Source organism: Sarcophilus harrisii, chromosome 2 (genome assembly GCF_902635505.1).
Source record: "Sarcophilus harrisii chromosome 2, mSarHar1.11, whole genome shotgun sequence".
NCBI lineage: Eukaryota > Metazoa > Chordata > Mammalia > Dasyuromorphia > Dasyuridae > Sarcophilus > Sarcophilus harrisii.
Window position 1 is genome coordinate 367518173 of NC_045427.1, and position 21989 is coordinate 367540161.

General features: G+C 33.3%; 1 protein-coding gene across 2 annotated transcripts in view; it reads left to right on the forward strand.

The window, feature by feature from the left end:
• Window positions 1–21989, forward strand: part of ATG2B (autophagy related 2B) — an 89859-nt gene that overhangs the window by 343 nt on the left and 67527 nt on the right. For both annotated transcript variants that reach the window (XM_031953299.1, XM_031953298.1), the window contains exons 2-4: window positions 10316–10478; window positions 18003–18155; window positions 19607–19709. In XM_031953299.1, coding sequence (XP_031809159.1) covers window positions 10316–10478; window positions 18003–18155; window positions 19607–19709 — 419 coding nt within the window. The remainder of the gene's footprint in view (window positions 1–10315; window positions 10479–18002; window positions 18156–19606; window positions 19710–21989) is intronic.

Genomic DNA, 21989 nt, shown 5'->3' on the forward strand with positions numbered 1-21989 from the left:
ATTTATTTCATATTAGGTTGTATTCTACACGATAGGAACGGTACTTAAGAATTTGGGGGATTAATACTGATAAAATATAGGATTAGGACGTTTTTATTTTGTGGGTACGGGGTATCGGGGGAATGGGTTCAAAGATGATTTTTCCTTTACTTTGTAGAAAACTAACATAAGCAATTAGAAACTTTTTATTTACTCAAGACTAACGTTATGTTTTTTAGGGATAGAAATGCTTGACTGTTAACAGAATCCTCGACTAGAATTTTTTTCACTTATTTTTTATGAGACTTGATTATTACTTTCTAGGTCCTTTGAGTTCTCCACTTGTGTCAATAAATATAGAGCTCTTTTTTCAGGAGAGACCATAAAAACAGGTGCTGCAGTTTTCGGATATATTTCAAGCTGTCATCTAAAAGCTTTATTTTGACCTGTGATTCTATATGTGTGTGTGCATGTGCATACGTATATGTACACATATATACACGTGTATACACACACACACACACACACTCTTTTTTTTTTTTTTTTTTTTTTTTTTTTAACTTTTTTTCTTTTCTGGACAATTAGGGTTAAGTGATTTGCCTAAGGTCACACACTGCTACGCAGTCTCTGAGCACGGATTTGAACTTAAAGTCCTCCTGATTCCCGGCAGATACTCTATTCACTGCTCCGTGTTAACATGAAGTTCTCATATACTTAAGATCTTTTGTTGTTATTCAGTTGTGTGACTCTTAGTGATACAATATGGGGTATTCTTACCAATTTCCTTTCCCAGTAGCAAACAGGCCACATGACTTGCTCAGGGTCACACAATTAGTGAGTTTCTGAGGCAGGATTTGAATTCATGTCTTCCTGACACCAAGTTTAGCACTATATCCATTTGAGCCATGTCAGGATCTTGTGAGGATGTATTTACTGCGTATTTTTTAGCTTTAAATGGAAACTTAACAAAAGAATACAATAAGTTTTATAATAAGTTTTAAATTTATTTTACGTTAATTATAGGAAGAAATTTTGTTTCATTGTTTTATAATTTTTACAATTGAAAAGCATTACTGAATTTATTTTGTTAAAAATTGGTTTCTTAATTCTGTCTTTAATAAAGAAGTAAATAATTTAATAAATTATTTATTTAATATTAATTTAATAAATTAATTTATTAATTAATTTAATAAATAAGTAAATAAACTTTAATAAATAAGTAAATCTTAATTTCTTTCTTACCAAGGTCAATTTTTTAGGGGGAATTAGAGGGGCAGGTAATGATGGTATAATTCTGTCTTATTTATAAAGTAAATCTCAAGTTAATTTCTTTCTTACCAAGGTCAATTTTTTAAGGGGAATTAGAGGGGCAGGTAATGATGGTATAATTCTGTCTTATTTATAAAGTAAATCTCAAGTTAATTTCTTTCTTACCAAGGTCAATTTTTTAAGGGGAATTAGAGGGGCAGGTAATGATGGTATAGTGGACAGAATGCGAAGCTTAAAAACAGTATTTTAAAGTAATCAGTTTTAGGCATGGCTCTCTAACTTCAATTATATCTTTTCAGTTCTTATTTCTATATTAATTCCTTTGTAAATATGTAATGCAAGCTTGTAAAGTAGGGTGATGTAAAGTAGTATGGCTCTCTCTCCAACTTAAATTATACCTTTTCAATTCTTATTTCTATATTAATTCCTTTGTAAATATGTAATGCTACTTGTAAAGTAGGGTGATAAAAGTATTTAGTGTGACCAGTTGACTATTTTCATTCCTTAAAATGGATTTCCTATGCTATGTCTTCGAAGCTCAATCCTCCCAAGTTTTCTTCTGTGTCTAAACTGAGTTGTATTTATTTTTATTTGTACTGTATATATAGATGTATTTGTTGTGTTTCTAAACAATGTAAGCTGCTGCTTTTTTTTTTTTAAGATTGTAAATTTCTTGAGAATAGAATGTTTCACTTTTTTCCCTATCTCCAGCACCTAGCACATTGACTAGAATATAGTGAGTTGGCTTTTAATGAAAGCTTAATTGACTGAGTCGTCATTAATTTACGTCAAAACCTAATTATTTGTACTTCTTAATCTTATTTATTCATTCATGTTTTTGCTTGTTATGTGTACACCACTATTCTGAGGTATCAATTTAGAGTTTTTGTCTTTTTTGTTGTTGGTTTGTTTTGGAACTCAGAGATTTCGTCTGCCTGGAGATAGTGAGAAAACTCAATTAATACAGATTTTCTTGTACCACTTAGCGTCTTAGTTGCCTGGGACCATGAAAAGCTAAATGACTACCTGTAATCACAAAGCTACCACATATCAGTCAGGACCTGAATTTTGTTTCCAAGACTTTCATTACGCCCACTATTTCTATGTTGTCACTAAATATCCTTTCAAAAAAGGAAATGAGATTAATCTGGAATGACTAGCTCCAGGTGAAGCCATGCTGGCTGGCTTTTAGTGATTACTGCTTCTCTAGTCATTCATAAACCTTTTTCTTAGCAATCCACTGTATAATTTTGCCGCAAAGATAGTATGTTCATTGCTTTATGAAAAGTGATGCTTTTGAATTCTCCAGTAGCTTTCAAACAAATTGCACAATGACTATATCTGCTAATTCATTCAATATTCTTCTAGTGGTTCTTCAATTTTTTTTTTTAAATTCAATGTACAATATTCCTTTTGCTGTGAGGAATTGTGGAGAATTAGGAGACTTTTTTCTTTTAAAGCTTTTTATTTACAAAACATATGCATGGTTTGTACTGCACTGACCCTTGCAAAACTTCTGTTCCAAATTTTCCCTTTCCTCCCACCTTCTCTCCTTGATTGCAGGTAGTTCAATACATGATAAACATGTTAAATACAATATATGTATACATAGTTACAGTTATCTTGCTGCACAAGAAAAGTCAGATCAAGAAGGAAAAAAATACTGAGAAAGAAAACAAAATGAAGCAAACAACAGAGTGAAAATGCTATGCTGGTACAGTCTTCTCTCTGGGTGTAGGTGACTGTTCATCACTGAGCAATTGAAACTGGTTTGAATCATCTCATTGTTGAGGAGAGCCATGTCTATCACAATTGATCATCATATAGTCTTGTTTTGCTGTGTATAATGATCTTTGGGTTCTGCTCATTTCACTTTGCATCAGTTCGTGTAAGTCTCCCAGGCTTGTCTGAAATTATCCTGTTGGCCGTTTCTTACAGAACAATAATATTCCATAACCTACATATACCATAACATATTCAGCTATTCTCCAACTGATGGGCATCCACTCAGTTTCCAGTTTCTTGCCACTACAAAAAGGGGTGCCACAAACATTTTTTGCACATGTGGGTCTCTTTTCTTCCTTTAAGATCTCTTTGAGATATAAGCCCAGTAAGTAGTAACACTGCTTGATCAAATGGTATGCACAGTTTGATAATTCCAAATTGTTCTCCAGGATGGTTGGGTACATTCACAATTCCACCAATAATGTCTCCGTGGCCCAGTTTTCCCACATCCCCTCCAACATTTGTCATTATCTTTTCCAATCTTTCAGCCAATCTGAGAGGTGTGTAGTGGTAGGGAGATGTTTATTTCTTAACCATTGACCACATTTTGAGAAAAACAAGGAAAAGAAACATATAGCAGGTCCCAAGCTTCCTGGCATCCTGTGTACCAGTACTTGAACCTATTCTGGTGGGCACCAACAACTTTCTTCCCATGCCCCTAAGTACAAACTCTGAGGTCCTATTGGGGCCCATTCCAATAATACAAAACAACTGACCTGGAAAGCCGATCAAGTAGAGAATTTAAGAACCTTTGAGTAGCTGGGAAAAAAAAAAACACCATATAAACCTAAACATTGTATTTCAATAAAACTGCCCAGATCTGACACTGATGCATTGTTGGTGGAGCTGTGAACAAATCCAACCATTCTGGAGAGCAATCTGGAATTATGTCCCAAAAGTTAGCAAACTGTGCATACCCTTTGATCCAGCAGTGCTACTACTGGGCTTATACCCCAAAAAGATATACTAAAGAAGGGAAAGGGATCTGTATGTGCCAAAATGGCAGCCCCTTTTGTAGTGGCTAGAAACTGGAAAATGAATGGATACTCATCAATTGGAGAATGCTTGGGTAAATTGTGGTTTATGAATGTTATGGAATATTTTGTAAGAAATGACCAGCAGGACAGCTAATACTTCAGCAACAATACTGTATGAGGATGTGTTTTGATGGAAGTGGATCATTTCGACAAAGAGAAGATCTAACTCACTTTCAATTGATCAATGATGGACAGAAGCAGCTACACCCAGAGAAAGAACACTGGGAAATGAATATAAACTGCATTTTGGTTCTTCTTACCGGGTTATTTTTACCTTCTGAATCCAATTTTTCCTGTGCAACAAGAGAACTGTTCGGTTCTGCACACATATATTGTATCTAGGATATACTGTGATATATTTAACATGTATAGAACTGTTTGCCACCTGGGGGAGGAGGTGGAGAGAGGGAAGGGAAAAACAGAAGTGAGTGCAAGGGATAATGTTGTAAAAAATTACCCAGGCATGGGTTCTGTCAATAAAAAGTTATAATTATTTAAAAAAAAAAAAAAACAACTGCCCAGATCTGGTAATGCCAAAAGGTAAAATGAAGACTGTTTACCTCCTAAAAGAAATGCCCCTTAAAAATGCGGCTTCTAGAAATTGCATAGTCAAAATCCCATATCAAAAATATTTCAAGCATCTAGAAAGAAACAGGTTATATACCAAGCAACTGCAGTCAGGATCTCATAAAATCTGGCAGCTTCTGCCAGAAACAAGAGATAATAAAATACAGAACTTCAAAACAGAAAATAGAAGTTTATAACCAAGAATAATTTGCCCTGCAAAGCTAAGTACAATCCTGTGGGGGCAAAGTGATGAGAGGGGGAAATAGTCCTTTAATAGAACAGAATAGAATAATAATATAATGTTTAAGCATTTGTGATAAGAAGACCTGAATTGGTCTTTGGAAGAGAAACAGGAACTAGATTAAAATAAGCATGTTTGACCACTAGTACTGTGATGATATAGTGCTAATATTGTAAGGGGGGAGAAGAAATATTTGGAAATATTTTTTTCCAAACCTTAGGATTACTTCAAAAGATATTAAGGAAGTTAATTCTGGTAGGAAAAGAGGGAAGAATTATTTCTGCTTTGAGGATTTTCATAGTGGAAAGAAACGGGCAAAAGGAGGGCTAATGTAAAAAAGGAAGAAGAAAGTTGAGGTTTACTGTTTCATAACTGGGGTGCAATAAAAAAAGATTTATGTACAATTATATGGCAGAATATGTAGGGTAATGGACATAAAATGAACCTCTCTCTGAACCTTAGAAAAGAGAGTAAATACACACATTCACACACTCACACACACACACACGCAGTTTGGTACAAAAATACATAAGTTCAATAAAGAAGCAGGGAAATGAAGATTAAAGGAAAGATTATGTTGTAGAGGGAATGGTCATAAAAGAAACTTCCAGATTCTGAAAGGAAGGTCAAAGGAATGGGGTTAATAAAGGGCAAAGAAAAAAGTGCATCTAAGAGAGCCTTGTAGATTATCTTTGACAATTTGATATTGGCTGGAAAAATGGTATATTAATTTAGTGGAATACAATATTGTTCTTTAAGAATTGATGAGATTATCATAGAGAATTGTAGGTCATTAATTTGCACAAAGTAAAATTAGAACCAGAAGAATAATTGATATGTTAACAATTTTATAAAGAGAAATAACTTTGAAAAATTTAAGGATTCTGGTCAAAATAATGACGATCTGTCATCAGAAGATTCATGTTATCTACTTCCTGATAGAGAGGGGATTCACTTAATTTACTGAGATAAATTTTTAAAACATGGCTTCTGTATATTCATTTTCTTTCCTTAAGCTTATTTTTCATAACGACTTCCTCCTCCCCCTTTCAGTAAGTTGGGAGTGGGGTATTAAAGGGGAGTGAAATTAGCATTGGTGTTGAGGACTGGTGAAATATATATTTTTTAATGAATAGAAATTCAAAAGTAACCATAAGGTAGAATTTATCCCATGCTATAAAAAAGCTGTGAGTCAGATTCATGTTTTTATATATGCATTCATTGTATATGGAAATGTTTTTTTGTGTGTGTTCAGAATTTTTTTTCTTTTGCTGAGGCAATTGGGGTTAAGTGACTTGCCCAGGGTCACACAGCTAGGAAATGTCAAGTGTCTGAGGCCAGATTTGAACTCAGATCCTCCTGACTTCAAGGTTGGTGCTCTAATCAGTGCATCACCTACTGCCTCCCCAAAATTAAAATTTAATGGTTGATTTAAATAGGGTTCAACGCATGAAATAAGGATTAAGCTGGAGAGGTGTTAAGTTCAGAGAAATGCATAACTAGAGAAAAGTGTGATCTGGACAGTTGTATGAGACTTGATTGAGAGTTGTTGTTTGTCCTTTGCTCTTGAAGAGGATCATGACATCTGGGAGTTGATGCATGACATGCAAGTGAGTTGAATTTAATAGTGCAAAGTCAACAACAGCACTTTCCCCTCCAGAGCTATCTGGGTCCAGTGGCCAGATATAGATGACTAGAGATGTACCTGGATGAAATGGGAGACCTTGGCTTTTTTAAGTTAAGGTTTTCCACAGGTCTCAGTTTTAACTGAGGCAACATCCATTCAATGAGTAAGACTAGATGGCAGTTGAGGCAAAGTCTTAATCTGTCACCCTCTTCTGTCCTCCCCCCCCAAAAAAAACACACCAAAAAACCCCCCAACTCCCAAATAAACCTAAGTAAATAAATCTGTGAGGGGAAGACACTCGGGGTTTCTGGCCAAAGATGAAATGATTGCTATTTACATTTAGCTTGAGTCAATCTGGACCCAAACAGTGATCAAGATGGGTCTTGGCCTGGACCTATTGGTGGCCGCTCTTTGAGAATCCCAGTGGTTTTGGTTTGTGGTTTTTTTGCCCTTAAAAAAGAAATCTAGCCAATAAATTCCAAGATATCTTGGGAGGTCCAGAGATCCAAAAGGGAAAAAGAAAGCTTGTAAAAGCACCTGTAGGTAAGGCATGATAGCCTATGTTGACAGAGGGAGGGAAGAAAAGGAGGGGGGACGTAAAGAGGGGTAAAAATAAAGGAAAAGAAGGTAGGAAGGAAAGGAGCAAGTTTCCTAACTGACCAGTGTCAGTGGGCCAGCTCTACTCAGAGAAGGATTGTTTACCCTTCTTTCTTAAAAGAGGACCATGACATCAGGGAGGTGAAGCCATGGCATGCAAGTGAATTGGATTTAAGTGAGGGAGGGCTGTGCAAGGTCATCTGCCTTACTTGCCCCTCTAGAGCCATCTGGGTCCATCAGCCCAGGACACTGGAGATGATCCTAGGTGCTATGGGAGACCTTGGCTTTTTTAAGCTTCAAAGTGAGGGATAACTGACTCTGATAACTTGCTCTATTGGTAACTCTTGGGGGAGAGAGGAAGATTCTCTTGCCCTTTTTGTCCTCATTCCCAGCACAATGAATATTTGATGTCCTCAAGTCCACCATCCTTGGATAAGAGTTGTGTGTGAATCAGGTTGCATTCTTCCTCTTAGGAAGTACTATTCACATTATAGATAGCATGTTGGGGAGGAAACAGATGGGACAATAGCTGGAAGAGAACCATTTTTCCTTTAGATTCCAACATCCATTAGGAGTGTAATCTTTAGTTGTTGAAATTATACCAAGTCATCTTGCAACTAAGTTGCACAATCATTACAGCTTAGACTTACTGCTTCATTTTGTAAATTTGTTCATACTATTTTGTTAATTTGTGCTCAAACAACTTGTTTTATGCTTAAAGCATAGGTACTTTTTACTAGCTAAATTTAGTAAGTTGTCAGTAATGCAGAAAATATAAAGCTTAGGATCAAAGGAGTATAAATTTAGAGTTGGAAGAAACTCTAGAGTTGATCCAACCTAACCTTTGTTTTACAGATTAGGAAAATTGAAGCTCAGACATAGAAGATGACTTTGCCAAGGTTACTAAGTAGTAATTAGGATGTGAACTATGAGCTCTAGCTGTACTCTCTCCACTATACTATTCTGATTCTCATGGAGGATGTAGTAAATTTTGGCAGTTGAAATTTAGGGTTATTTATTTTATTTTATTTATATAACTTTTTTTATATTTTATTTTTATATTTTATTTATATAACTATATATATATATATATATATATATATAAATAACTATTTATTTATTTATTTTTAGTAAGCAGTTTCAGTTGAATGAGATTGGAAGCTAGATTTCAAAAGGTTTGAGAAGTGAATGAAGAGAGAGGAAGTGTTAGGCAATAAGTATATATAGCTATTTCAATGAGTTCAGTCAAAAATAAGGAGAGAGATTAAGGATGGGAGCTAGTGTCTATGAGGATTGATTGTATGTGTGTGTGTGTGTGTGTGTGTGTGTGTGTGTGTGTGTGTGTGTGTGTGTGTATGTGTGTGTGTATGTATTGGCTGAAGCAATTGAGGTCAAGTGACTTAGTATTGTGTCTGAGACCACATTTGAACTTAGGTCCTCCTGATTTCAGGACTGGTGCTATATCATTGTGCCATCTAGCTGCCCCTTATGAGGATTTTTAAGGATAAGAGAGGGAGATGGGCGTGTTTTTAAGCAGCAAGGAAAGAACCAGTAGATAGCAAAAGTTAGAATTAATGAGAAAGGAGAGAATTATGGAGCTTGTTTTCCTGGAGAAAAACAGGGAATGAGATAAAGAATATCTGTAGGGAAGCTCATCTTCTAAAGAAGTGTTCCATTAAACTAGAGTAAAAGAATGGGGGCATCGATGGATTTTGAGAGGTAGAGAAAAGGAAATCATGTGGGGAAGAATCTCCCTTTTCCTTAATGTTACTATTATATATTTTATAGCTTAAATATCTATCTGAAGTGATCTGTGATGTGGGATTTGTCACCATAGGCACGAAAAGTTCTGTTGTGGAGAATTCACAATGGCCATTTTCTTTGGCAAAAGGTAGATTTGTTTAGGGAATTAGTTACAGACAAAATGAAGGGACACAATGGACACTGGGAATGGTAAATATGAAATTGAGTTGGGAAGCATCTGAAAGACAAGTTTCTCAATAGAACTCACAATTACCCAGTAGAAAGGGAGCTCTCCATGAGGTTGGGGCATGGCTGGCTAAATTCTGAAAGAGACTTGGCAACATAAAAGGAATTAATTGTAAGCAGGAGAAGTGGGATTGAGAAGCATAGTGCATTTAGGGAAGACAACACAGCAAGGGAGGAAGGGAAAGGGGTAGAAGCCAAGAGAGTGTGCTATGGTGGACTGATCCAAAGGAAGGCAGCATGGGATGACCCACAAGTAGGTTTCATAGGGAAAATTTAACCCATGACTGGGATTTCTATGGAGAGTGTCTCAGGACTTTGACATAACTTGTATTTCAGACTGGACCACCTCCCCAAAGGGTGAGACCATAGAACTAAACTGATCTCTATCCTCGGAGATTATTACAAATTATATTTAAAAGTGTAAGTAGTTACTGCCTGCTTGCCTCAGGGATAAATTTTTATCAGTTCCTCTGCTAACCACACCTAACATTGAAGATCTCATCACATCCATCCATCTATCCCTCCTTTACTTCCTTTGTCTGTCCGTAGCTGTATTTATATTTATTCAGAGTATGTATTGGAGCCAATTGCTTATCAGGTAGTCAGAAACAATTGTTAAATTTTTAGTGTAAGCTTTTATGCCTCAGAAATCGACTCTCTAGCCTTTAGAAAGTAATGGAAGAAATGTTAATAATGCAAATTAAACTTAAAAGTGTCTTTTTCTGAGAGCTGGTTGTTTAACATTTACACCAGCCTCTTCCAGAGGTTTACAAACCATTTTACTATTAGAGCTTTTAAATCTCAGAACAACCCTGTACACAATAGGTCATTATTCTCTTTTTGCAAATTGTAGTTAATAAATAAGTGGGACTGGGGATTCTAGGTCAGTGAATGTTTTTTTCCATTCTAACATTTTCTCTCAGTGTGCTTAATACTGTGCTAGATGTTCCTTGGGATATATGGAGAATATCTTCTGTCCCTGAATTTTAACATAGATTTTGTTAATATGTGAGATAAGACATAAATAATAGCGAATAATGTAGTGTTTTCCACATAGTAGATATTCATGTTTGTCTTAAAATAAAAGTATAAAGTATTTTCAACCAGGCCTTTTGTATTTTATTGTATATTGTATATTTGTATATTGTATATTATACTGTGATTGATTTTATGTGTAAATTATTTTCAAATATTTTAAAAAATCAACTTCTGTTCTCTCCTTAGAGTCTCAATGAAATTTTGGAGTCTGCAGATGCACCTCTAGAAGTGACAGAAGGATTTATTCAGTCAATTTCTCTCTGTGTTCCTTGGGGCTCATTGTTACAAGATAATTGTGCACTGGAAGTGAAAGGATTAGAACTAGTGTTCAGGCCTAGACCTCGACTAGGTAAGTTTGTTATGACCCATATGGTGCTGATAACTATTTTATTTGGCTCCAATTTCATTTTGTAATTATGAATGTGTAATTTACTGTTTTAATGCATGGAAGCTTTCAAGTTTATTTGAATTCTTAATATGACCATACTGAATGTATCTTCTACAAACTTGCCGTTTTCCCATACCTCCTGTATTTCTATTGATAGTCCTATCACTATCTTTCTAGTTACTAGATTTAGTTTTGGAGAGATGAATTAGGTAGTACAACATAATTAAAAACAGTGTTGGACTTGGGAATCTTGAAAACCTGATTGTTGAATTCCATATCTAACACTTAGTGATCATGGTCATGGATAGATTACGTAATTTTTCTAAATCTCAATTTCTTTATCTGTAAAATGGATAATAATTGCACTGTCTTGCTCAGTTATGGAGAAATTGTTCTGTAAATCTTAGTACTTTGCAGTTATTAAGTGTTTGTCTTTGATTCTTCTTTTCCTCCCACATTTAATCATTGCTTTATCTTATTGCTTAAAAAAAAATCTAATATTCATTACATCCCTTTATCTTCCCATTGCAACTATCAGCTACTTGGAAGTTTATCTTTTAAAACTAAACTTGAGCCGTAACTATTTACTTTTAAATATAATTTGCAATAAAACCAGTTGATTGGACTCTTGTGTAAGTTGTTTTTCTTTCTAAGGTATAATCAAAATCTTAAGACTAACTTAATCTTGTATACTAGGATGGGGAGAAAAAATGTTTAAAATAAATCATTTCGAAAAATGCTGTGTTGAGAAATGGGATTTTTAAAAATAAGAAGCTGCATATTTTATCTTATACAACAATGTACAAACACCTCATATTCTTGATGTTTAATATAGGTAATTCAGGTTCTGGTCTATTATAACTTCCCCCCCTCCCCCCCAAGTCAAGAGGCAAAGTTTATTATATTTGGAATGCCAGTTAAAACTATTCTCAAAAGATTTAGCAAAGAACCAGGAGCAAAAAGGTAAATTGATAGGAAAAAGATAGAAAAATCTGATATGCTAGTTTTATGGATTAGAGGTAGAATTGAAGAATGGTTTTAGAGGTGAAGTTGGACTATTGAATTCTATGGCTTAGAGGTGGAGTTGTACTCCATTATTGAATTGTATGGCTTAGATCATCTCAGAAGCTTTTACTACTGAGCAGCGAATTTTAACATAAATTTTTTATGAAAAATAATTTAGTTCCAGTCTTTCATGTTGACTTTTGTCTTCAGTATAATTATCTTACTTCAGTTAATCCCTCACAGAAGGAAGACTTTCTTTATAGTCCTCCCTATATGCTTCCCTATCCAACTCCCTATTTAGCCTATTCCAAACTCATCCTTAAGCCTTACATGGAATCTGCTCCCTCTCCCTTTCCCACAGAGCAGTTTATCTTTTCATTTACCTAGAAAGTAAGATAGAGACCATCACTGCAATCTCACAATCCATTCACACCATTGCTATCATTTTCTTCCCTATTTTGGGCTTCAATGAAGAAATAGTTCTTCTCTTTACCAAGATTCATTAGTTTAACATAATAATCTTTTTAAAAAGTCACCCCACAGTTTTATTAGCTAATGAAGAATCTTTATTATAAGAAATTTTGGCAAGGCTATGATAAATATGGGTATGTGCAGATACATTCACAAATACTCATGTATTTGTAATTTATAGTTACTGAATGAGCAAGTTAATACATTGGTGGCAAACTCTCATGGTCTCACAGAGAAGGGGAACAACTGCTGGGTGCTTGACATCGCCTGTTTTGAGTAGGTATATTTCTCAAAGCACCCTATTATTATTTTAGTATTAGTTTTAGTTTAGTTTATTATATTAGTATTAGTATAGTTTTTTCAATAGTCTTATTTTTCCAAATCCATGAAAAGATAGTTTTCAGCATTCACCTTTGGAGAAACTTGTGTTCCAAATTTTTGTCCCCAGGTTTTTCTGAAATCAGCCTGCTCATTATTTCTTATAGAATAATATGCCATTACATTCATATAACTTAATGAGCCATTCCCCAGTTGGTGAACATTCACTTTCTAATTCCTTACCACCACAAAAAGAGCTGCTAGTAACATTTTTGTGTATATAGCTCTTTTCCCCTCTATTATGATTTCTTTGGGATATGGACCTAGTGGTGACACTGCTGGATCAAAAGATATGCATAGTTTCATAGCCCTTTGGGCAGAGTTCCACACTTTTCTCTAGAATGGCTGGATTAGTTAATTCCACTAACAGTGCATTAGTGTCCCAGTTTTCCCACATTCTCTTCAACATTTATCATTATCTTTTCCTGTTAACCTTAGCCAATCTGAGAGGTATAAAATGGTATTCTGGAATCATCTTAATTTTCATTCTTATCAGTAGTGATTTAGAGCATTTCTTCATATGAGTAGAAATGGCTTTAAGTTCTTTATTTGAAAATTATCTGCTGATATCTTTTGACCATTTATCGATTGTATTGTATTGGCTTGTATTATAAATTTGAGTTAATTTTTTTATTATTTTAGAAACAATGCCTTTTTCAGAAACACTGGCTGTAAAAATTTTTTTCTGGATTTCTATTTCCCTTTTTAATATTGGGTGCATTGGTTTTGTTTGTGTGAAATCTTTAATTTAATTTAATCAAAATTATCCATTTTGCATTTCATAATGTTCTCTAGTTCTTTGGCCATAAATCCCTCCCTTCTCAGATCTGAGTAGTAGATTATCCCCTTTTCTCTTAATTTGCTTGTAGTACCACCCTTTATATATAATTCATGAAACTCATTTCGACCTTATTATTTTGATACAGGGTAATTAAATTAAATTTTAATTTAATTGTCATTTTTATTATATTAGTCTACCCATGAGTACTTGATAATCTTCCAGTTGTTTAAATTTCACTTTGAGGGAAAAGTGCTTGTAATTTTGTTCATATAGTTCTTGGCTTGGTCTTGGAAGATAGATTCTCAAATAATTTAGAATTGTCTACAGTTATTTTAAATGGGATTTCTTTTTCTATCTCTTGCTGCTGCAATTATGAAATTTATTTTGTCGGTAACATAGAAATGCTGAGAGTTTATGTGGATTTATTTTGTATTCTGCAATTTTGCTAAAAGTTGTTAATTGTAGTTATTTTAATCGATTCCCTAGGAATCTTTAAGTATACCATCATATCAAATGTGATATTTTCTTTCCTCATTACTCATTTTGAATTCCTTCAATTTCTTTTTCTTATTGTTAAAGCTAACATTTCTACCATAATTATTGAATAATAGTGGTGATAATAAGCAGCCTGAAAACCCTGATCTTATTGGAATGTGTCTAGATTATCCCCATTACATAGTATGTTTGCTATGTTTTTAGATAGATGCTACCATTTTAAGAAAATTCCATTTATTTCTGTACTTTCTAGTGTTTTTAATAGGAATGGCTGTTGTATTTTGTTAAATGCTTTTTCTGCATCTATTGAGATAATCATGACTTCTGTCAAGTTTTGTAATTGATATGGGCCATTATGCTGATAGTTTTCCTCTTATTGAACCAGCTGTGTCATAAAAGGAATTTGGGAGAAGACCCTTTGCCTTTTTTTTTGCCTTTTCGCCCCAAATAGTTTATATAGCATTGAAATTAATTGTTCTTTAAATGTTTGGTAGAATTCACTTGTAAATCCATCTGGTCCTGGAGATTTTTCCTTAGGAAGTTCATTAATGACTCATTTGGTTTCTCTTTCTAAAATTTATTTAAGTATTTTATATTTTCAGCTGTTAATCTGGGCAATCTATATTTTTGTGAAAATTTTTTATTTCACTTAAATTGTCAGATTTATTGATATACAATTGGGTAAAAATATTATTGCTTATTATAATATTAATAATAAATAATAATATTGCTTATATTATAATAATATTAATAAAATAATATTGCTTTAATTTCTTCTTCGTTAGTGGAAAGTTCATCCTTTTCATTTTTGATACTGATAATTTGAATGTTTGTGTACTCTTCACTCAGATCCTTTCAGAGGCGTGATCTAATTTCATTCAGAGGGAAGCTGAACTCCGGCAATGTCCTATCTGCTCTTCACTATCTTGGTTCTGGCTTTCCCACCCATTCCTCCTCTTCCTCTCATCCCTGATTTTATTTATGATTTTCATTTTTACATTAATTGTATTTCACTGATATCCCTTCTTCACATCTTCCCCAGAACATTATTCCTTATGGGATAAAAAAGAATATAAAGAATAAGAAGACAAAACTCTAGCAAAAGCAATCATTACATTGAAAAAGTAACATTATATGCAGTGTACCATATCGTTGGGTTCTTATTCATTCTTTCAAAATGATAGGGAAAGGATTTTTTTTTAATCCTTTATTTTGCACCAAGCACAGTCATTGTAATATTGCAGCAATTTTTAAAATTTTGTAATTCTTTATATTTAAATTGTTCTAGTCATTGCTTATATTATTTTCCTGTTTTTGCTTATTTTACTTGACATGAATTCATATGAATATTTTCATACTTCTCTGTACAGAATGTCATTTCTTATAGCACAGTAATATTCATTTAAATTTTTCTTTTTGTCAGACCGCTTTGGGAATCTTAAGATCAGAGTATAGATAATTTTATTCATTTTGTTTGTATTATAACAAATTATTTTTTCAGAATTGTTATATCATTGTATACCTCCACAAAGAGTGCATTGATGTAACCATCTTTACACCCTTCTAACATTGAGTATTTCCTTCTTTTGTCATTTTGCCACTTTGCTGAGTATAAGGTGAAACCTCAAGGTTATTGATTTGCATTTCTCTTACTAGCATTTTAAAGCATTTCTTAAAAGTTTGCGGTGTTTTGGAGAACTGTTTGTTATCCTTTGACCACTTCTATATAGGTGAATGGCTTTTGGTTTTATTTATTTCTTTACTCTGATAAGCAAAAAAAAAAAAAATCACAAATTGGAGACCTACTGAAATTAATTACAACTTTACAAGTATGACAATTATTCTATTATTAGAAAAGAAATGACATGCATGTGGAATTCCAGGTTCATGAATTCACAATCCAAACAGAAGCTTGCATATTTATGAAATTTCTAGAATAGGAGGAGGAAGAGGAACATAAATTTCCTAAATTGTAGTGGTTTAGGAGAAGAGAAAAAGCAGTAGGCCTGGGAAAAAGGACTAATTACTTCCCAAAAGGAGGAGAAATTATTCATAAGTAAGATGGCATTCATAAATGAATAAGATGGCATAAGTAAATAGCATTTTTTTCCCCTTGGAAATGGCGTATAAAAATAGGATGGGGACAGCTAGGTGATACAGTGGATAGAGCACCAGTCCTCAAGTCATGAAGACCTGACTTCAAATTTTACTTAACACTTCCTAGCTGTTTGACTTTGGGCAAGTCACTCAATCCTGATTGCTTCAGGGGAAAAAAGATGATCGTCTGCTTATCTATAAGGGTCCCAGCTGCACAGTTTTCTTCTTTTTGTGCAGATTGACTGGTGCCTTGTTATCCAAGGACACACAGAGAGGCTAGTTTGGGGTGCAAAGAACATATTGTTATCAACTCAGTGTGGGCTTTGTCTTTGTACAAGTAGAATCTTCTGCATTTTTCAGGTTTGTTTTTTCCAGAAAATATGCAAATTCAAGAAGACAAATTCATAGGGCCCCATAACATTTCTTAGCTGCCTCACTCTCAGGAACATCTTATAGAAAACTTTTTTCTTGACATTTTTTAATGTATTCCAATAATTTTGTTTATGCAAAAGCATTTCAATTTCATGCAATTAAAATTTATTAATTTTGGTATTTGTGTCTGACCTATGGTTAAAAATTCATGGCCCCTAGGTGGCTCAGTGAATAAAGCGCACCAGCCTTGAAGTCAGGAGAACCTTAGTTCAAGTTTGGTCTCCCACACTTAACATTTCCTAACTGTGTAACCCTGGGCAAGTCACTTAACCCCAATTGCCTCAGGAAAAAAAAAATTCGTCCATTTATCCCTTACTTGTAGCTGTAAAAAAAAAAATTATGCTCTGCTTCTTCTGTTTATAGCATATGATTTCAAATAGCTTATTTTTCTAAAATATATTCATCTACTCCCTCCCCCCCTTTTTAAAAACATAGCTATCATATAGTATCTCAAAATACTTCCCTCACAATTCCCTTCTTCCAAATAGAAATCCTTCCCTTGTAACAAGTATAGTCAAGCAAAGCAGTATTGTATTTCTCTATACGTATAGTTGAGGGATTCTTAATCTCTGGTTAGATTTGAGGGAGTCTGTAAACTTGGATGGGAAAAAAAATGTATTTTATTTTATATTATTCATTTAAAAACTTTGAGAATGGATCCATAAGGTTAATCTGACGTCTGTGGCAGGTGAAAAATCAAATAACTGAGGAAACAAAAGTTTAATATTTTGAGCATATAGGTTTATTAAGCAAAGTATACCAGGTAGTTGCTCAACGAACCAAGACCAGACCCTCCTATAAAGTCATTTGAAATCATAATTGGTAATTGCATTGATTACAACTCTTAAATCTTTCAATTACCTTATTCTAGTCGTTGTATATATTGTATATTTTTTTACTCATTTTGCTCAGCATTAATTTATTCAGTCTTTCTAATCTGTCCCATTGATCACTTTTTCAATTTTTTTCTCAAATCCCATATAATTTTGATATTATTTTATGCTGTGGTATTACTGGTGCCAATTCTTTCGACTTAAAAAAAATTATTTTCCTTGATATGTTTTAACTTTGTTTTCCCAAATTTTGTTTTTGGTTTTTTGTCTAGTTCTATAAAGTAATGTTTTGGTACTTTGGCATTACAGTAAACCTGTTTTAATATGTAAAATTTAAATTAAATTAAATTTAAAATACTTAATTTAGGCAGCATTGTAATCTTATTTCTGTTAAAAAAATTTTTTTTGGTAGTTTCATTCAATTTTTTGCTATCTTTTGGGAGGAAGACATGTTACAAATTCAGCCATATTACCTAAGGAACCACACTGTTCCCTTCAAATAATATTCTATAACCTATCTCCACAAATGTATACTGGCTTTCCCTTATATTGGAATATCTCCCCCCTTCCTACTCATCTAATAGAATCCTAATTTCCTTGAGAACTCGGCCCGAGCTACTTTTTTTTTTTTTAAAGTATTATTTAACTTTTTCAAATACATGCGAAAATGGCTTTCAACTTTTACTTTCGCAAAATCTTGTGTCGAAATTTTCCTCTTCCCTTTCCCCCTAGACAGCAAATAATCTGATACAGGTTAAACAAGACTTATTTTTTTCATGAAGCATTTCCTTGGCCTGTTAGAGGCTAATTCTTTGTAAACTACTTTATGTTGTTTGCATTCTATATATATATATATACTTATGTATATGTTTATGTGCTCTGCTTACAGAATAGTTTTCCTTTTTAATCTCTAGTGTTTAGTCCAGCTTATTTAACTCAGATTTAGTGGTTAGCAAATGTTTGTTGATGGCTTTATTGGTTTTTCTTCCATAGCAACTGGTTCTGAGCCTATGTATTGGTCAAGCTTTATGACCAGCAGCATGCAACTTGCCAAAGAATGCCTTAGTCATAGATTAACAGATGATCAAGGGGATGGATCACAGCCTTTTGAAGGACTTGAAAAATTTGCTGAAACTATAGAAACAGGTTTGTTCTGAATTTCTTTTTTGTCTTAAAAATGATGAATTTATGCCTCATGTATGTGTAATTCAATCATCTCTCTAAGTTGCATCTCACTTTTGAGCCTGAACCTTACTTTTAATAACAATAATAAAGCCAAGCAAAAACATCTATTATTGTGGCTACATCTGTATACCACTAATCCCTTAAGTATATTTTATTGGTTTTCAAAGACCTTTGTATAGTTCTCATTGGTTTTTCCTTTACTCAAGAGCTAGCTTCTGTGTGATTTTATGTTACTTATATTGCTTTATTATTCTTTATCAGTTCATTCACATCATCCCATGTTTCTTTGAATTCATAATAGTTTTCATTTTATATTGGTATAATAATATTCCAATTCATTCATATGTCATAATTTTTTAAGCCATGCCCCACTTTATAGGTGCCTTCTTTGTTTTTATATCCTTACTCACAAAAGTGGATTGCTATGCGTATTTTTATTCTGTCCTGGATATACCTAGTAATAGTATCCTATTGTCACAGGATGACAGTTAAAACAAAAAAACAAAACAAAACCAAAAAAAAAATTATGGTTAATAGACAATTAAAATTTTCTTGCATAATTTTAAATTGACAGTCACTATGGTTGTACAAGTTTACAGCTCCATCAGCAGTATTTCAGTGTGGCTCTCTCTCCAAGCCTCTGTCATATTGATCCTTTTTTTTTTTTTTTAAATCTTTTCTTTTTAATCTTTTAAATCTTCTTTTAAATCTTCTTAAATCTTTTCTTAAATCTTTTTTTTTTTTAAATCTGATATTTATAGAATATGAGGTAGTTTAAATTTTCACTTCTTAATATTGATGATTTGGATCATGTTTTCAAAAGCTTGCAGTTCTCCTAAAAATGTGTACTCTGATCACCTATTGGGAAATAAATTCTGGATTAAATAATAGAATCTTAATGTGGGAAGGGACCTTCAGAAATCATACATTCTAAAACATAGGTTCATTATAGCTTCAGGAAGCAAATTGAGGCGTGTGTGTGTGTGTGTGTGTGTGTGCAATATACATGTTCGTGTATGTGTATATTATATATGTATGTGTATATAGATAATACACACATACATACATGTATTTGAGTATATAGAGTTGAAATTAGTAGTAGTAGTAGTTTTTTTACTTTTCTACACTTATTCGTCTTATTTGAATATATCCCACTTTTTATAAAGAAGAATATTCTATAGTGCTTGGAGTTAGGGTTTTAAACAATGCATAACTATTTAGTTGGTCATGACACATGTCATCTGCTTAATTGACAATGAGCTTTTTAAATTTGAAGAGGTTGGATTTTAAATGTCTTAATTTTATATCATCTTTTCCTAATTAAATTTCTTTGGTTCATTTAATTTTTTTGTTGTGTTCAACAAGTGTGGAATATTTTTAAATAGAAATTACCATTACCTATTTTGTCCTAGTTCTACGAAGAGTGAAAGTTACTTTCCTGGATACAGTTTTGAGAATTGAACATATACCAGAAAATTCAAAAACTGGGACTGCACTTGAAATTCGAATAGAAAGGTAAGATTCATTAAATTTGAATGTGACTTAATGATGTTTGGGGAAAAAAAAATGAAATCTTTGACACATTAGCACATTCAATTTACCTTTGGAGGTAAAAGTTATTAAGAAAATAATTAAAACTAGAGCAGTGCTATCCATATTCTTGTTCAGTTCTAAAGCCATTATATCCTGAAGATATAAAATAACCTGGATTTAGCTGGTACATTACTGAGTTTACTGTTTCAAACAGTGTAAATGATGTTTATTTACTTGAGAGCAAATCAGGAGAACTGATGTTTTTAATTGAATGCTAAACATATAATACTTATTTATGGGCATAATTTTTGGATAGCTTAGGTGGCTCAGTGGAATAGAGTGCTGGGTCTGGAGTAAGGAAGATTTTTCTTCATGAGTTTATCTCTGGCTTTATATACTTACTGTTTGACCTAGGCAGGTAACCTAATCCTGTTTACCTCAGTTTCTTTATTTGTAAGATAAGTTGGAAAAGGGTTAGTTTATGCTTCATTATGAGCATTATGAGCAGTGATGGATGTGTTGAATGAATGGAAGAGGTTAGCAGTTAGCTACTAATTATTTGATTGGGTTGTTTCCTTCCAGTTCTCTGAGTGTGAGGACAGGTTTCTGCATAATTTCTGTCTTGGAGAAGTTTGATAGGTCATGGGGTTTAGAAGAAAGTCAGTCTTCTATCTTGGTTACATGACTGGCAAAGATTTTTTTTTTTCTTTAAGCTGCTCTAAAATATTTTATGCCTTAATCATTGGAGGTAAAAAGAAAAAAAATGAAAATTGTTTCTGTTCTCAAGGTGCTTATATATTGCCAGAAACAACACATATAAATAAGTGCACAAATTACATTTAGAGTATACACTATATTAAAGGCAAGAGCCCTATAGGTAGGGACAACAGAAAAGGAATGTGGCAATTGAATTAGTCTTGCAGGAAACCATGGGTAAGAAGTGGAGGGAAGGAGGGACCACTATAGGCATATGAACTAATTGATTCAAAGACACAAACAGAGAAGAGATGAAGCATTCTGTATGAGGAATAACCACTCAGTCTGGATGTCTATACTGTACAATGTATGCAGGAGAATTGTGAGATAGGAAGGGACTAAGTTCTGCTAAATGCCAAACAATAGTGTAATAGTTAATCCTAGAGTCAAGTTACCAAACTTTTGGTAGAAGTTTGGAAAGGTTTCTTGTAAAACGTGAGATTTTTGTAGAGATTTGAAGGAAGCCAGGATATAAGAAGACTAAAAAGGAGAGAATTCCAGGTATAAGGGACATTTAGTGAAAATGATTGCTAATTTGTATTAAAAGGATACTCATTCTTCAGAAGGGGTAGAATACATATGGACTTCTCTGCCCAATTTATTATTACTATTTATTAGTATTCTCTGCCCAGTATATTCCTCCTATGTATTATATCCGAATACAGGTTTCTTAAGAATAGGGATCATCTTTACTCATTTATTTATTTTAACATTTTTATTTAAAATTTTAGTCCCCAAATATATCTTTCCCTTCTTCCCTTCCCTTCCTACCTCCTTGATTCAGTAAGCAATCAGATGTAAGACATTTTCATATTAGTCGTTTTGTACAAGAAGACTCAAATAAAAGAAGACAATGAAAGAAAGTGAAAAATAATCATGGTTTAGTCTATTCAGACAATATTAGTTCTTTGAAGTTGGATCATTTGCTTTATCAGTCAGTTCTTTGGGATTGTTTTGTATCTTGCTGAGAATAGCTAAGTCATTTAAAGTTCATCAAACAATATGACTGTTCCTGAATGCAATGTTCTGATTCTGTCACTATATATTAGTTCATTCAAGTCTTTTCAGATTTTTCTAAAATCATCTGGCTTGCCTTCTCTTATAGCACAATATCCAGGCATATATCTGTTTATTTAGCCATTCTTCATTTGATGGACATCTCTTTGATTTTCAATTCTTAGCTACCACAAAAAGAGATACTATAAATATTTTTTTGGTACAAACAGATAATTTTCTCTTATTCTTTTGGATGTCATTGAGATAAGCTATAACAATGGTAGTGTTAGATCAAAGAGTATGCAGAGTATAGCTCTTTGGGCATATTCAAAATTACTCTCCTGAATGGTTAAATCAGTTTACATCCCAGCCAACATCCAGTATTTTCCTTTTTTTCATATTAGATAGTTATGAAGTGGTATCTTTGTTTTAATTTGCATTTCTCTAATCAATAGTGATTTAGAGCAGTTTTTCATATGACTAGATAATTTTGGCTTCCTTGTCTGAAAA